Source organism: Diceros bicornis (assembly GCF_020826845.1).
Source record: "Diceros bicornis minor isolate mBicDic1 chromosome 30 unlocalized genomic scaffold, mDicBic1.mat.cur SUPER_30_unloc_2, whole genome shotgun sequence".
Lineage (NCBI taxonomy): Eukaryota > Metazoa > Chordata > Mammalia > Perissodactyla > Rhinocerotidae > Diceros > Diceros bicornis.
In genome coordinates this window covers 2,499,600-2,516,767 of record NW_026690900.1, presented here as the reverse complement: position 1 = coordinate 2,516,767, position 17,168 = coordinate 2,499,600, and the positions used below count along the sequence as shown (strand labels likewise).

The following is a 17,168-nucleotide window of genomic DNA, read 5'->3' as shown; positions in this document are numbered from 1 at the left end:
CATTTTATCTCAATGGGAGGAAGGAGGAGGAAATCATGTAATGCTCTTCTGGATGTAAGATCTGTGATGGTAGCGACTGTGCTAGGAGGTTCTGAAAGGCCTCTCTGAGGCATTCCAGACCTTTGCTGTGACCAGAATGACAAGTGTAAGCTCCCCTGCGTATGTCTGGGAACATTTAGTGTGTCAAGAAGAAGGCTCCCTGGTGTAGAGACTCACAGGAATAAGCGAGTTTGACTAGGGAAGGTCAGAAATGTGGCCATTGTGACTAGAGGGAGCCTGAGAAGAGAGAGTGAGGGGAGAGAGGAGGGTGATCAGGCTGGATCCTGGGACATGGTAGACTGTTACTTTCTGTTCCTCTGTGACAACATTATTCCAAAACCTACCACCTATACAGTACAAATATATAACATCTCATAATTTCTGTGAGCCAAGCATCTGACATGGCTTAGCTGGTTGCCTCTGCCTCAAAGTCTCTGTGAAGCAGGGTTGTGGTCTCAAAAGGGCTCAAATGGGGCGGGATTCCCACCCAAGATCACTCACATGGGTTTTGTCAGGATCCATTTGGACTGAAAGTCTGAGCTCCTGTCTGTCTGTTGGCTGGACACTCCCTCAGATCTCTCCTATGGAGCCTCTACATAGTGCAACTGAAAACATCAGCACTTGCATTCCCAGTTCTGGTGATTTGATGGAGAGCGAGAGTGAGAGAGAGACAGAAAGAGAGAGAGGGAAACAGAAGGAGGGAGGTAAGTAGGGAACCCAAGTAAGCCAGTAAGCAGGAAGTGACAGACGTTTTGTAATTACAACTTGGAAGTGACACCTCATCACCTTGGCTGTGTTCTGTTGTTCAGAAGGCACATACTGACCACTTAGTGATGACAAAAGGATGTGCACTTCAGGAGGCGGGGGGAGCATTGGGGCCATTGTGGAGGCTGCCCACCACATAGCCCAACGTGAGGCACTTGGGACTGATTCTGAGTAAAACAGGGGACCGTGGAAGGGTTAATGCCAGTGGATCACAATGTCTGAATTTCCTCTAATTTCAACTCCTTCAGGATGCAGACCTGAACATGAGGCCCAGAGGGGCAGTGACTTTTCCAAGATCACACATCTGGAACCCAGAGAAGTTCTGACTGGTATTCTATGTGATGTCCTACTCCTTCTTTTACTTCCTCCATCTCTAAGTGTGTACATTAGACACATGTGACACCAGCCCACAGATGTTGTACATATTTTCACATGGACCATGACAAGGTCCCTAGGAAGCTGTTTTTAGCCCAATCCTCATTGTGCAGCTTGGGAGACTGGGGAGATCTTGAGAGGCACAGCAGCTTTTCCAGGAAACAGAACTGGTAGGAGAAAAGAGGTCTGACTTCAGCTCTGTCTCCTCAAAGCTGGGCCCCCAGATCCACTTCCAAGGATCTGTGGGGAGGGTGGTGATGGGTATTTGTGTACAGTGATGGAGATGACACGAGCAAGGAGGGAGAGCAGCCAACAGCCTAGAGGGGGCTTTGGGTGGGTCTGATTGAATGAAGGGGCCAAGTATTGGAACCTTGAAGAAGTGACCTCACTTCCTTGGTGACAACCCCCAACAGAACTTAGAACTCTGGTTACCAGGCACCCACATTATAATCACAGCCTCCTGTCCAGTTCATTTGAGTGGAGACACTCTACAGAGCAGGATGTTCTCATGTTTTCCCGCAACTTTCTGAGGCTCTGGCCCCCGGAAAGCCCAGAATGAGAGCATGTTAAGTCGCTTTAGACATTGGCTCAGCCCTCACCTCGAATGTCTGTGGCCTTTTGGCAGGAGGAACCATCAGGTATCAGTGTGGGCCAGGGCAGGTCACTCTAGGTCAGGCCAGAACTGTGATCACAAAAGGACAGCCCCACACCCCTTAACACTCATTGTGTGTGTGTGTGTGTGTGTGTGTTGTGTGGGAGGTGGAGTTAGGGAAGCTGGGGATGAGGAGCACCCAGCCTGGGCAGGAGCAGGAAGCTAGATGGTGGGAGTCGGGCAGTGTGCCATGTTCATACTCAAGATCTTGGTTGCAGAAGAGGAAGGTGAGTGCTGGGGACCTACCTCCTCTATCTGCATGTGAATCCTGGGCACTCAAAGTGTCCTCGCATTCCTTCCCTGGTGGGGTCTATGCAGATTCCCCTCTGTGCCTGATCTGTGGGGGTGTTTCCCCCTGTGGCAAAGTCCAGGCAGGCCCCTGATCCCTCCTGGCCTGACTGCTGGGCACTGTCACTGCAGAGCTGCACCCAAGAGATGGTCAAGGATCTGGTGGATGGTTTCCAGTTCACCCTCTCCCTGGAGAGAACACAAGTGCACCAGTCCCTCAATGACCAGGGCTGCTCTGAGGTGAGTGTGGGTGCAGAGGGGTCTTCACACGCAGGACTCTGAGATGACCAAGGCAGTACTAGAATTCAGACTCAAATCTGAGAACACCCTGGACTCCCCGCCACCAGAATTTTTTCACTAGAGTACCCCACAGTCCCACTCTCAAAGGAATCTTGACCTCCACTCCTCCCCGCCAGCTACACAGGAGGGTAGAAAGTCACCTCAGTCCTCCTGGTGGTTCACTGTGATATCACTTACTGTATGTCCCTCCTCCTCTCCCCCAGTGTGAGGATGAGTTCACTGTGAATTTAAATGAGACCTGCAGGATGTGTGCCCTCCAGGCAGGCATGATGGAGAAGCTGACAGAGTCCATGGCACCAGATATCCTGAGTAGGAACACGTCCAGCTTCAACACCTTCATGGTCAACTACTCGGCCTAAGACACATCCCACCGGGTCCTGGACCAGCTGTGTACTAGCTGAGTAGCCACTCCCTCCTCAGCACAGTGGTGACTCTGCCCACTGCCAGCTGTGTACCTTGGGCAAATCCCCACGTCTCTCTGAGCCTCAGTTTGCTCTTCTGAAAAGTGGGGGTGGGGAGGATAAATTTGATGGTGATTTTGTAGGGACTAATGGGATCAGCAATGGCAGGTGCTTACCTGGTCCCTGGATCTGCAGAGAGGGCTGTGGACGTGCTGTGGTTGTCCATGGTGTTTATTTTTCTCTTCACCTTGAAAACTAGTCTGCCTCGCTGATCTCTAGGATGTGGCCTTTCTGAGTGTGGAAAAACACATGGAAAGCACCCTGTCAAGGAGTTGAGATTCCATCCAGCTGGTCCTGATCCTTTTCCTTGGGGTAGCCAATTAAGGATCTCTGGGGCAGCAGAGAGGCCCTAGGCCCACTCAAGTGTCTGGGATGGTCTGGCTGGACTTCATTCATTCAAGTGTGTAGATTAAACAGCTACTAAATGCAGGACTTTTGGAGACACTTAGTAAAGTCAGTGAATGAAGGAGACACAATCGCTGTGCCTCAGTTGTTGTCTGAGAGTCAGACAGTGACATTAGACATCTTTCGCAGGTCCTGTCTTCCATGGTACATCCCAAGTGATGCCCTGATAGCCTCCTTTATAGCTGGAGCCATCTTCCCTTAGTCCAGCCAGGAGGGCAGAGCACAAGACCATTTAAAAAAGTGAGTGGTCTTTGGGTCCAGAAGAAGGGCTTCCTGTCTCTACAGAACAAGGTGTGGAGGGAGAGATGGGGGCTGTGGCTGGGGCGGGCCTGTCAGAACCTTGTGTCTCACACATCTTTTGATTCCCAATGGAAGGCTGAGGTCTGGTGGCTTCCACTCCAGGAAGACAGGAGTCAAAGAGCTATGGATGGGTGCCAGGACCCCTGGGAAGCAGAGGGGTGGCTAGGCTGAGTTGTCTCCAAGAGACCCATTCCCATCACAGACCCATCTTAATCTGTCTCCTCTTCTCCATATCCACCTCTTCTGACCACCACCTCCAGGCCCAAGACAGGAGGTCTGTGAGGAACCTGCTCAAAAACCGGCCTCTGCTCAATCCAGTTGCACAAGTACATGGAGGGTTGGGCTGGGCTGTGTCCCGGCCCTTCAGGAGAAGAGTGTCAGCAGGAAGAGAGTCACAACAGGCTCTGTGTTCAACATGCTGGATGAGCAGGGGCTCATCGCCAGGATGAGAAGGGGCAGGCATCGGTGCCTTGCATGAGTAGTGTGGAGGGAAAGGCCAGGCCTTTGACTCTGTTGCCAAAATTGCCTCCCCCAGTGCCATCTCTTCTCTGGTGGGAACCTGCCTGGACCCAGGGCAGGATTTCTGGGAACCCCTGCACTTTCCCTGCTTCAGGATGAAGCTGACATCTCTGCATCTCAGCTCTCCTGTCTCGGAGCTGGGGCTCCACGCCTACTTTTCTCCAGGTCCAGCTGGAGCATCCAAGGCCCATTGGGGGAGATCTGGAAGGTGAGAAGACTGCAGTCTGGGAAGATGATTTGCAGGATCTTCAAAGTCTAGTTTCCCTTAAAGACAGTGGATTCTTTCCTGGCTTTGACAGGGACGGGGGAAGTCAGCTACTTGAGTGACACTGTTTCTTTCTCCTGCTGCAGTACCATCTCCAGAGTTCCCTCCAGCTCCAGAGCCAGAGCAAGGGCCAGCTCCAAGGCTAGATCAAGCTCCAGCTCTAGTTCCACCACCTGTGCTAGAGCTGGAGCCAGTGTCACCTCCATCAGTCCCTCCAGGGCCAGAGTCACCACCAACATCAGCTCCAGCCCCAGTGCCAGCTCCTGAGCTGGAGTCAGCTGAACAATTGGCTCCAGGGAGAATCCTCACTCCACCTGGAGAGATAACAGCAGAGCCAGATCCAGCCCCAGAGCCCGCCTGCCCCTGGGATGTGACTAGCAAGAACCTGTTGAGGGAGGAGAAGCCTGATTTCTTGGAGTTCCCTCCCCGGCTGGTGGCAGAGCAGTTGACACTGATGGATGTGGTGAGCAGCGGGGCTCTCAGGTTAGGTGGGGTCGGCCTTCTCTGTGCCATGAGCTGTCCCACACTTGACATTTCCTGATCCAGAATCCCATGATCTCGGTCCAGCTTCCCTGCTTACCCTCATGTGACCTGAGCAGACTTCTTAACTCCCAAGCTTTTGCTGTCCTCATGTGTACAGTAGCGCTTGACACTGAGAGCAGCTGCCATGCAGAGTGGCTGTGCAGATGGATGAGGTGAAGCAGAGACCACGTTGGGCAGAGTCTGCGCTTTGGTGGGGGAGGGGAGCACACTGAAGTGCTGTCTCATCCTGGGTAGTTCACTCATTTGCCAAGGAGGCCTCAACAGCCTCAGCACTAATAAGCACCTCATGTGTACATGACTACAAGGCAGACAAACAAAGCCCGTGGATGTTGCTGCCTTGGGGAAATGTGCACCTGAAAGGAGACAGACCCTAGGATGGTCAGAATGGGTGGGACATGCCCCTAGAGATGGTCAAGCAGGAGCCGAGTTCTGGTGCTTGGAGGAAGTGAGACTGGGCAGCGAGCAAATGCCACTTCCCTGCGCCACAGTATCGTCTCTTGGGTCATCCTGTGCTGGGTGCCCTCAGGGGACACAGGCAACACCCAGGGACTCCCACAAGCCTCAGGTCGCATTATCAGCTTCCTGAGCTCCAGCTCTGACCTCTGACCCGGCCTGGGACTGGGGGATGCGGAGGCTGAGCTGGGCTGTGTCAGGGCTGGGTGACACTCCCTGTCCTGCCAAGGATCTCTTCAAGAAAGTGATGCCCCACGACTTCCTGGACTCCATCTGGTCCCAGTGTGACAACAGGGGTAATGAGCACCTGGCACCCACCATCGATGCCAATATGACCCACTTTAACAGAATGGTCGAATATGTCGTCACCACCTGCATTGGGGACCCGAGCATGACGGTCCGGGACAGGGCCAGGGTGGTGGAGCTCTAAATCCAGATGGCCAGGGTAAGATGTGGGAGGCCCTGAAAACCCCTATCTGGAGTCGGGGGAACTGCTCTTTCTCCTTTCTCAGCTCTCATGTCTGAAGTCTGTGGTCTGAGTCTTTGCACAATCCTTAGGCCCCTCCTGCCAGTGCCTCGATGACTTGACTCCTGGTTCCAGTGCTGGGAAGCTCACCCTTTCCTTGGCTCCTTCCTTGGCTTGAGCTAAAATCCTCCTCCTGGAAGTATTCCTCATCAGGTTCTAGCTGTGCCTTTCCTGGGTTCCCTGAGCCACTGTCTCATCCAGGAGAGGAGACGTCAAAGAGGCGACAGAAGCCAGAGGAAACAGGGCTCCAGCTCCCCCTCACAGCTCATTCTCTTCCCTTCCCCAGGAATGCCAAGGCCTGAGGAACCTTTCCTCACTCCATGTGATCCTCTGGGCTCTGCAGGGCCCCTCCATTCAGCGTTTAAAAGAGACATGGAGCTGGGTGTCCAGGTGGGTAGGCCTCTGTCCATTTGAGCACCACCTGGGTGGACCAGACACAACACAGGGCTGGCATTGCCCTTCAGTCAGTTGGGACCTCCTGGGAGACAGCAAACCCTGGAGATAGGGTCTGACCTGGTTGGAAGGCTTGGAGTCTTTCTGAAAACTTAGGCCAGTGGTTCTGCTTCAGGAATCAGTTTCCCTAAGTGACAGATCCTGGCTTGAGCCAAATTGAAGATTTTCAAGTGTTTTCAGCAACAGAACTCTCTGTCTACATGAAATTAAGACTGTTTAAAACACATCTTCTGAGAATATAAGAGAATGGAGGCCCCAGGTGACAATAGGAGAGCACCCTCCCCAGTCCCAGACACCTCAGGGTTCAGAGGACACAGTGAAAACGCTCATCCAGGCTGTCTGGATCTTCTGGGTTTTCAAACAAAAGGGATTTACCCTCAAACCATTCCATAGTGTTTCTTTCCTTTTTTCCCTCATCAGGAAGAACTGGACAAAACTTAAAATGTTGATGAAAACAAGCCAGCGGGAGAGCAGGAAGCTGCTCAAGGAGGTGAGTGGAGGCTGGAGATCTGGAAGGAGGTGAGGTGAGGGGGGGAGGGACCAGGCAGGATGTGCTTTGGGAAGTTTTTCACTTAAGGTTCCATGAGAAATAACGGTCTGTCTTGTCCAGCTTGACAGGAAACAGGGGGTGTGAGCTGCAGGGGCAGGTGGGGACTGTTTGGGGCAGGAAGCCTTGGTCACGGGATACAGTGGTGTCACCTGGACTGTTCCAGGAGGTGAGAAGCTGGCAGAATGAGCAGGTCTCTGGCTTCCATGCAGACCCATCAGCTGGACCTCTTCCTCCAGGCTGGTGGGTGGATGGAGTGGGTGGGGGTTCCTTTCTTCCTAAAGCAGCCCAGCCTGTCCTCAGGAAGCCAGGCCCCTGCTGCTCCTTCTGTCTTCACTGCATCTCGCAGGGGAGGGCACTCTGCCTGCCCCAGGGATGGGCACTGTGAGGTCACACAGGCCTTGTGGACACAGGGGCTGCCAAGCCTTGGGCCAAATGGTGGATCTGGGACAGAACTGTGTGCTCTCTGGGACTGTGCAATCTAGCCCTATAGTGGTCACTGCTGACAAACCAGTGAGTCTCGCCCGGTGCCTGGTTGACAAAGATACACCCAAGATGGCAATGAGAATTATCGGGGAACCTACAGATCCTTAATGGACCTTCCTGATGGGACTTTAGAAGTTTCCAAGTAAAAATGGATGCAAATGTCACCATTACACAACACCATGGTCACCCCCTACACTGTCACTCAGATGTGGCACAAGGGTGTCCCCTTCCTGAGTGAATAAAGGAGGAGTTCTGTGCAGGGTTCATCCTGAGGGGATGCTAAGGAGCTGAGGTCTTTGACATGGCCTCAGGTCCAGCCTGGTGTCAGAGAATCCCAGGGGGCTGGAAAACACAGCATCCACTTGGATAGGACCCCGAGACACCTTGTGCCTCCCAATCCATGGCTCAGGCTGACTGAGGGCCTTAACACACCCCGAGAGTCCAGAGGACAGGACCTTGGTCAGAGGTTTGTCTGGAGGAGGAGTGAAGACCGAGGGCCAGGCCCTTTGGCTAGGAGGGGGGGGTCTCCTCTGTGGTCCCCTGAACAAGTCACTGCCCCTCTGTGCGCCTCGGTCTCCTCATCTGGGAAATGGAGGGAGATGATCTGGGGTGCAGGCCTCACAGGGGTGATGAGGTACAAGGGGGAGAGGAATGTGTAGGAGCTTTGTACTCCTCCACCTCGAGGGGGGAGGGGAGAGTACTGGTGACAGTCAGATGACACTGAGTCTTGCGGGGACCCTAGGAGACATGGGAGCCCTCCTCACACTTTTCTGATGAGGAGACAAGCTTAGGGGCCTGGGCAGGCCTGAGGGCACAGAGGGAGTGTTGGAGATGGGAGTGATCTAGAATCAGAGCACTCCGGAATGTCTATTAGCTATAGACACCAGATGTCTGGGGTCCAGGATCAGGGGCCTGGGAGACACGGGGAAGGGAGCATGGCCACCCTGAGCCTGTCCTTGACCCTGCAGGAGGTGACCTCTGTGTGGGCCACCCTAGAGATGGATCCCCAGGAAGCCCAAGAGAGGCAGCAGCAGCAGGTGAGGGGGCCTGAGAGGGAGGGTGTCAGAGGAGGGGTTCTCTCTCCTCACGGCTTGAGGCCTCCCTAAGAGAGGGATCCCTCCTCCTCCAGCCAAGCTCCTGGAGCCCCAGAGCCTGAAATGCCTGCCCTGGAAGTGACCAGGAGGAGGCCTGGGAGGGCTGGGCCAAGGATGAATTAGAGAGGGGAGGGGCAGGGAGCACATAACCTGGGATTTACCAAAAGCCGCCCCTGGGAGGTGACTGGGGAAGTTGGGTGGTCTTGGAGTGGGCAACTGAGGGGAGGCCGCTGAGGGTCTTAGGCTGCTCTCTGTGGGAGTCTGTGGTGGGCAGGAGGCTGGGGTGAAGGGATTTGGAGGAGGGTCCATGGGGGCACCTGAGAGGTGGGACTCATCTCACCACTCCCACCCTGATTTCACAGGGTGTCTTCCCCATCCCGGGCACGTTCCTCCATCACCTGAAGCTGCTGGACATTGGGATGGAGGATGATCTGGAAGTGAGTGAGCCTGGAGGTGGGGCCAGGGAGCAGGATCCTGAGGTTTGGAAGGCAAGAGCCCTGCACTGGGCCCTGAGCTCCCAGTACCTGGCAAACCTCCTCTCATGAGAGCCCCATGGCCATCCCTGGGAGCTGGGGAGTCAGGCCCATCTTAACAATGCATGAATAGACGCTCTGCGTAAGCCCTCCACGAGGCTCCCTGGGCTGGTGAAGCTCAGTGCTGCCTGCCTGCAGAGCTGCAGAAGGCTGTGTCTGAGCTGCACTCAGCCTCACCCTCAGGCCCTGCCCCTGGGGGAGTGCCATCAGCCCCTGCAAGTGAGGAAGCACTTCTGTGGTCCAGCTGTCCCTTCCTCCCTGAGGCCTCAGTCTCCCCATCTGTCATTAGAGAGAGGGTGTGCTACATAAGGTCTCTGGCCTCAGCTCCCCTGTCCCTCCTGCTCTGGAGCCCAGAGCCTGGCCCAGTGTCAAGTTCTCTTTGTGGAAGGTCTGCCCTCTGCTGGGCCCTGACGTTCCTGCAGCCTGAGAATGGGTGGGATGGGGGTTAGTTATGGGCTTAGGGGGCTGTTTCTGATATATATTGGCTGTCTCAATTCCAAGCAAATAGGGCCAACTTCCAGAAATGGTATGAGGTGAGCAGCTGTGGGGAGGGTGCGGAAGTGGAAATCACAGACCTCCCCTGGCAAGACTTTCTCTGGCCTCATCCCTTGGGTAAGATCCACAAAGCTGGGTATCCCCTCACGTTGGTGGGTGCGGGGGGGGCTGGCATCAAGGACACCTTCCTGGATGAGGAACTAATTCAAGCCAACTGTGAGGACAGGCGAGTCCTGAATGGAGTGTGAAGGAAGGAGGGTTCCCGAGTGAGCACAGACCCCAGACCAGATCATCACTCCACACAAATCCCTGGCAAGGTTCCCCACCCAAGCCCTGTCTGCACCCTGTCCTTCCTCCCAGAAATTCAAATTCATCAGAAAAATCCAGCTGCTCCAGCAGGCTGCAAATGCGTATGACCTGGAGCCCGAAGAGCGATTTGGGGCCTGGTTCCAGGCCATGGAGCCCATCAGTGTCCCTGAGAGGTGAGGGGGACAGGAGTTGGGTGAGGGCAGGGCAGACTCTCTCTGATGGCCAGCTCCAGAGCCTGTGGCTTGGCTCGCTAATCAGCCTCAGAACTCGTAGCGTGGTGAGCCATGGGGCACTGGGACTCAGCTGCTGGCAGGCTCTGGGAGGGACACCTGAGGTGTGGCTCCTTGTAGCTCACAGGTCCACTCTGTCCTGTAGCTACTGGGTCTCCTGCCAGCTGGAGCCCGCACACCAGAAGGCGAGCAAAATGCGGCTCTTCAAGAGAAAGAGGAACCGGACATCCTCCAGTTTAAGGCCGAGTGAGTGTTGAGACCAGCAGCGACTGAATCCAGGGGCTCAGTGCAGCTTCAGGCTAAGCATGGGCCTGGGTCCCAGCTCCACTGCTGACCATGCCTGGGACGGGCCGCTCCTCTCTCCTCTCTGGGATTTAGTTGCCTCCTCTGAAATGGGTGATGCTAAATGATGCCTCCTGCATCAGGGACAAACAGGGTGCTGTTGATGGACTCAGCACACAGCACAGGGTTTGGATCAGAGTGCAGGGGGGCAGGGATGTGTGCCATGAATCTCAGGGAGGTACCCCAAAATAGTCTGTTTCTTCTCTTCAGCCGCCACGCATTTGGCTATGAGCCGTCACACTCTGGAGACCACAAGTGTAGCTCCTCCTGACCAGCAGGGACACTGGCGCCCTCGGGGTGTACCGGGCCAGCTCTTCCCACCCTAAGTGAACGAGGACATCCTAAGACTTTCCCTGGTTTCCCCTAAAGCCCCAGAGGGAGGGCACCACCACCTCCAACTCCCTGACATCTGCACCCCAGCGACTATTAACCCATTGGGGAGGAGTGATATTATTTCTTTACTAGTAAATGGTAGATTTGACTCTTACGTTATATCCTGTTTCTGTCACAGCCTGGGTGTTGTGGTGTGGTTCTTTCACTTCTTATGCTCATGTAAACGAGACACAGAATCTCACTTTCCTCCTTGAATTAAGAACTTGTGTATGGTCACAGCTTATTTTATGTGGCAGAAGGGAGGAGGGCCAGCCTCCTCCCTGGCTATTGAATGAAACCCTGAAGTCCCCCTTCCTCAGAGGACAGGTGCATTTCTGTGTGGTTCACCTGGACCAGGAGCAGAGACAGCCCCTCAGATCTCCCTGGATGTAGAGGTTGGAGGGACTTTCCCAGGCAGAGCAATAACCACTGAAATGTGGGTGTCTTTCAAATAACACCTACCAGGACCATGTCCTTCCCCAGGACAGTGGCTGTCTTTCTACAGCTTTCCAGGAAGAATGAATGTTTTTTGCTTCTCTTGTTGAGGTTTCTTTGATAAGATATTGGAACTTGCCATTTTCTAACCAGTCTCTGGATTTGCATCAACACTAAATGAGAAAAAAAAATGTAAAAAGATAAAAGTTTTCATGTGTAACGGACAAGGACAGAGGAAGCTCATGTGCAGATGGACTAAGGGCCCACAGGACATCCCCATCAGGCCGCCTCTAGGGCTCCATATTCACTCTTCGCCTAGATTGAAATCCTCCTGGGATCCTGGCCCATGCCCTTGGAAGTCCTTTTCCCGCTTGTTTCATATCCAGAGGGAAAGATTCATGATGAACCTTTTAAACCTACAACAGGAATTTGTTCCATAAACCTAACTGCTCCCAGTGAACTAGGATTTCCAACATCCTTGCACTTCCTTGTATGATTCTTTTTGGGCAGAAATTCCATAGATGGCCCCCAGCCTCTCTGTCAGGTACATCATGGCCATTCCTCCCCAGCTGGGCCTGATGGATCAGGGGTAAGCTCTGGTTTACTAGTAGACCTTAATCCTGTCCACTGAATGACCTACACCATCCCTTGCTGCCCTGGGTGACATCTGGGCGCATGTGGTTCTGAGGTCCCTGGTCTCAGACCATCACTAGTTTACACACTCGTGTTGTTACTGACTTGTCCCAAAGGGGCTGCTGGGCCTGAGGGCATAGAGCACGTAGCCCCTGGGACGGCTGTGTTCTTTTCCCCAGTCTGTGCTGTTGTAATATGGATTTGTGTTACAGGGATGTGAAACTTTCCTGTTGGGAGTTTTGAAAGATGAGGCAGGAGAGGGGCAGGTATAGAAGTGGGTCCAGCAGGGGAATGCCACCAATCTTAGACACAACAGACACAACCTTACTAATTAAAATTCTGAAATGCTCCCCAGGTGGGTGGTTAACAGACGCTGCTCAGAGCTCATGCCGAGAACCAACCCGACGACCTGGAGCTAAAGGATTAGCACCCGGCATTTTGAACATCATGCCCTGGAAACACCCTGTAAGACAAGGACCATTGTCTTGAATTCCTTAGTACTTCTTCCCCCTCCTTTCTGAAGGCTGCAAGTGTCACCCAGGGAGGCCTTTTCAGTTCAGCCAGAAGCAGAGTAGAAATCCTGGTTCCCACAGCCCAGGTCCTTCCTTTCAGAGCACTGCCATCCAGAACAGAAAGAATTCACACATCGGTGTAGACAGCAGAAACACACACACTCATATCCGACCCAAATCCCAAGATGCATGAACTACTAAGAGATTAAAAGTGACTTCAGAAACAGATCAACCAATTGCAAAAGAAGGGTTTCGTTAAGATCCTGACTCAAATAAAATGTAAAACCAGGAAATAACCTTGACAAAACTGGGAGACTTCGGATTCTGACTAGATAGTTGATTATCCGAATGACATTTTTATTTTAGTGTGTGATAATGTTATTGTGTTTGTGTTCCAAAAATCCCTCATCTGTAAGAGAAACTGAAATATTTACAGCTGAAATGATTTGCTCTCAGCCATCTCCTCTGGTTAATTCTTGGGGTCTTGGTGTGAAGATAATGAAAGCCAGATGGTATACGAGTTGACAATCTTTGAAGCAAGTAACAGGTTCACAGAGATTGATTTTTCTCTACTCTGAGTTTTAGAGATTTTTGAAAACCTTCAGAACACAATTTTGATAAAAACAGTATACTTGGTGTCCACATTACAATGTTACAAACTAAAACATCACAAATATAAAGGACTGCGTCTCCTTCCTGACCTGAGGAAGCTCTCTCTCAGTCTGGCCTCTGTGAATGACCTGATGATGCCACCAATTATTGACTTATCACATGTTTGTTGAGTAATTCCTGTGTGCTCTGTGCTGTGTGCAAGGCAAACATTTCCACGACTCTGGATCTAGTGTGGGAAGGAAGACAATGAGCCTGCTGCCAAGGTTCTCTAAGTGGAAAATAATGCCCCCAGGGCGTATGCTCATTCTGGAGATTCCAAAATCAAAGCTACACAAGTTTGCCAGGTAACAGATAAGAGATACTTAATTCATGATATAGAAATCACATATGTCTGAATTACCATGTGACAATGAAGAGAAAGATTGATGGATTTTATGTTATAATTAGATGCGAAATCATCGTGCTGGCCCCTGGCTGAATGGTTAAACTTGGCAAGTTCTGCTTTGGTGGCCCAGGTTCAGTTACTAGGCATGGACCTACAATACTCATTAGCAGCCATGCCGTGATGGTGACCCACACAAAAAGTAGAGGAAGATTGGCAACAAATATTAGCTTAGGGTGAAACTTTCTCTACAAAAAAAAAAAATTAGATGCAAAATCATAATAAAAATTTATGGAATCGGATTTAATACACATTCAAAGACAAATCTCATTCTAGTAGGTATCATCACTTCATTGAGTGTAAGTTCTGGAAAAAAAAATGTAAGTTCAAAACACTAATTCCTCAGCTTCAATTATCCTATCAATTTTAATATAAAAAGGAGAAAACTCATGGTAAATAAAAATTGAGGTTTACCATGAAAGGTCAAGATCATGATGGACGTTATAAAGAGATTCTTTGAGAGTCAAGCCTGTCTCATGGGGAATTTCTCAACGGCACCACTCTCCTTTTCTTCAGCACCGATGTTGCTATCCTCACTGTGTTTTCAGGATGCCTTTCCTGGCTCCTTGCTCTCTCTGCCTCCCCGGCAATCTCATCTGTCCTCGAGACCACAGTCAGTCTCTCCCATGCTTTTCTTCACTTTCTGTGTCTGTCTCCTGATATCTCTAGAAGATGCCTGTTGCCTGCAGAGGGGCTGTGAACGACCCACACCCATTCCTGGACTCATCTCTGACCAATATTGACAGTGGCTCGGGTGGGCTCAGGACTGGTGTGCAGATGCCTCAGCCCAAGCATGGTCCACGGATTCACATGGACCAGCCTTTGTCACTGTTTCGAAGGTATTTGCGACTCCAAAGAACTTAAGAGTTCTCCTTCACTGCTGCAGCCCTGGAGTCCCTGCAGTCTACTGTATCCACAGTCTTGCTGCAGCTTCTCCAAAGTCTCCTCCCACTGACTGCACCTGACCTCACCGCCAGGATGGGAAGTTATTCCAGTAACTGGCCTCTGGAACATGCAGCTGCTTAGTCTTCAGGGTGCATAGATCTTCAGTTTTCTGATTGGGTTTAGTTTCATGGTCTTACTGTTTCCACTATGAAGTCGGGGAATATTTTTGGAGCTTTCTCTTTCAAAACAAAATTAAATGTGAAATTTCAACAAAATGGAGGATGAAGAGTACCATCCGTGGAGAATCTTCTCAGCTCACGTGGATATTCCACCCTCCTACTCTCCCTGGACACATGTGTCTCAAATCACACTATGCATCACAATCATTGGAGGGTTTTTAAATCTCAGATGGCTGGATCTCAACCAAAGTAGGTCTGGGGAAGGAATGGAGAATTTTCATTTCTAAGAGGTGATGTTGAGCTGCTGGTACAGGGACCACACGTGGAGAACAGGATTCAGTGAAATCATCAAGCTGATGTGAGACAAGGACAGAAAGCTCAAGGTCATAATCCAGTGTCAAATCCAGACCAACTTCCCTCCCCCGTCTTGCTTCAGGACGTTCCTCTCCTCCTCTCTCTGTCATGGTCGAATACACACATGCTGGTGCCCCACAGCCCACTGTTATTGGGACAGAGTTCCAAGGACTCCAGAGCTCCTTTCAGGGCCTCACCTCTAATCAAATTTTTCACTACTCCATCCTTAGTCATTCACTTCCACACCAAGATCCTATCTTCACCCAAAATTCTCCTGCTCACAAATCAGTAATTCACAAACACCATATTCCCACCACAAATTTCCACATTTCCAGTTTTTACACAAAGAAACTCACTTTAAATAACCATTCTTCAGTAAACTAGATTACTCCAGTAGGAATATCTTCACGAACCTCTCTTTCTTTTCTTCTCATAATCCTTTCTAGTAATCTGAGATTCACAGTCCATCATTTCAATCATCCACTGACCATACTCCCAGATTCTTTATTGCCATCATATCCACCCTGCACACTTCAGATGATTTCAAATACCTGCCATGCCATGTTGACACTTGCACTGAACAGAGAATGCGCCAGGAGCCTGTGGATCCCAACAGAGAATCAACAGCAACCAATGGACCTATATGCATTTCTCTAATGCTTCCTTAATGCTCTGCTCATTTCTTTCCATTTCTTGAGTTCCATAAATCTCTATATTCCGACCTCCTCCATATTTCACAGATAAATTTTTAACCACCGGACAAGAACTATTTCGCTCTCTGGTCATCAGATCTACAAATATTCCTCATAAGGAATTCATTTATCACAGTTTTTCTGTTGTTGTATCCAAATAAATTGATTTTTTGGCTGAAACCACACTGGTTTTTATCTTATCCTTCCATTTCAATGACATTATGCCCTCAATATTTGTTGTGCTTTCCATAAATTCCCTACTGGAATCATCCCTCAAGTTTCAAATATGCACAAATCTCCACCATCTACAAACCAATCTCTCAGCCAGCATTCCTAATAGTCCTCAGCCTCCACGCCCCTTCTCTCCTCCTCCTGCCAGGGATCCATTTTGAAAAGGTCACATATATCCCAATGCCTCTGTTTCCACAGTGCCCACCTAATCCCATCCCCATTCTGTGGATGCTTCTCCTGCTAACCTCACAAGCCATGTCTCTTACTAATCCACTGGGGACTTTTCATGATTTTCTGACATGCTCTGCAGTAGTACGTGACATTGCGGACTCCAATGTCCTTTTAAAAGCTGCTTTGTCCTTGGGATCCACCACCCTACACTGTCCTGCTTTTGTCTGTCTAAACTTCCCGAACCACTTCCAGGCTTCTCTTTATGACCACCCCACAATGACTGACGCTTCAGAAGTCAGCCCTGCTCTGACACTTGTTCCCCATCTGCACCCTCCTTCTGTGGTAACCTCATACATTTCCCTGGCTTCAAATACCACTAATGAGCCAAAAATGTCTAAAGAATCAGCAGAGACCTAACTCTGAACCCCAGACCCATTTATCTACCTGCCCATTCACCACATCAGTGATGACTCAACTCACAATGACCAAGTCCCAAGTTGAACAAGTCACTTACCCAAATAATTGGCTTCTCTCTCAGTGTTCCCAAACTCACTTCTTTTGGTAATAACCTGTCTACCCCTGAGTGTCACTCTGGACACCCTGCCACCCCACACTCACATATCAATGAACCATCCATCCACCCTTCTGAATCTACCTACAGGTTATCCACTTCTGATTTATTTCCACTAACCTTTCAGACCTCATACAAAATATCACTTCCAGACAGTGAACACTCCTGCTCCAGTAACCTAAATTACAAAACTCCATTTTTCCTCTTTGTTGATTTTTTTTCTAGTTTAGTTATATGTGCATTATTATATATTTATTTCAAGATTTAGTTCTTTCTCACTAAATTAGTTATTTCATGAAGACAAGACTAATGTGGATTTTCCAAATTTTCCCGCAATAATGTTCACATATGGCTTTGCACACATAAATGGCTCACATATATTATGTGTACAATATATAAATTTTATTCATATACATATAAAATTCAAACACTGAAACATTGCTTCACGAAATATTTTAAATCCATCCACTTAACTACTCTTTTTTTTTCCCCGAGGAAGAACAGCCCTGAGCAAACATCCATGCTAATCCTCCTCTTTTTGCTGAGGAAGACCGGCTCTGAGCTAACATCTATTGCCAGACCTCCTCCTTTTTTTCCCCAAAGCCCCAGCAGATAGTTGTATGTCATAGTTGCACATCCTTCTAGTTACTGTATGTGGGACTCGGCCTCAGCATGGCTGGAGAAGCCCACCTGGGGTTC

General features: G+C 50.5%; 1 protein-coding gene across 1 annotated transcript; it reads left to right on the top strand.

Moving 5' to 3' along the window:
- The first annotated feature begins 4,030 nt into the window (after positions 1 to 4,030).
- Positions 4,031 to 5,795, top strand: LOC131402118 (ral-GDS-related protein-like). The gene is made up of 4 exons (XM_058537042.1): positions 4,031 to 4,040; positions 4,226 to 4,312; positions 4,579 to 4,832; positions 5,595 to 5,795. Exons 1-4 carry the CDS (start codon positions 4,031 to 4,033, stop codon positions 5,793 to 5,795), a joined length of 552 nt encoding a protein of 183 aa, XP_058393025.1.
- The last annotated feature ends 11,373 nt before the right edge of the window (positions 5,796 to 17,168 follow it).

Coding starts and splice junctions, on each gene's coding strand:
- LOC131402118 (XM_058537042.1), top strand. Junction 4,313..4,578: donor CATTGGGGGAGATCTGGAAG/GTGAGAAGACTG, acceptor CACCTCCATCAG/TCCCTCCAGGGCCAGAGTCA. Junction 4,833..5,594: donor AGTTGACACTGATGGATGTG/GTGAGCAGCGGG, acceptor TGTCCTGCCAAG/GATCTCTTCAAGAAAGTGAT.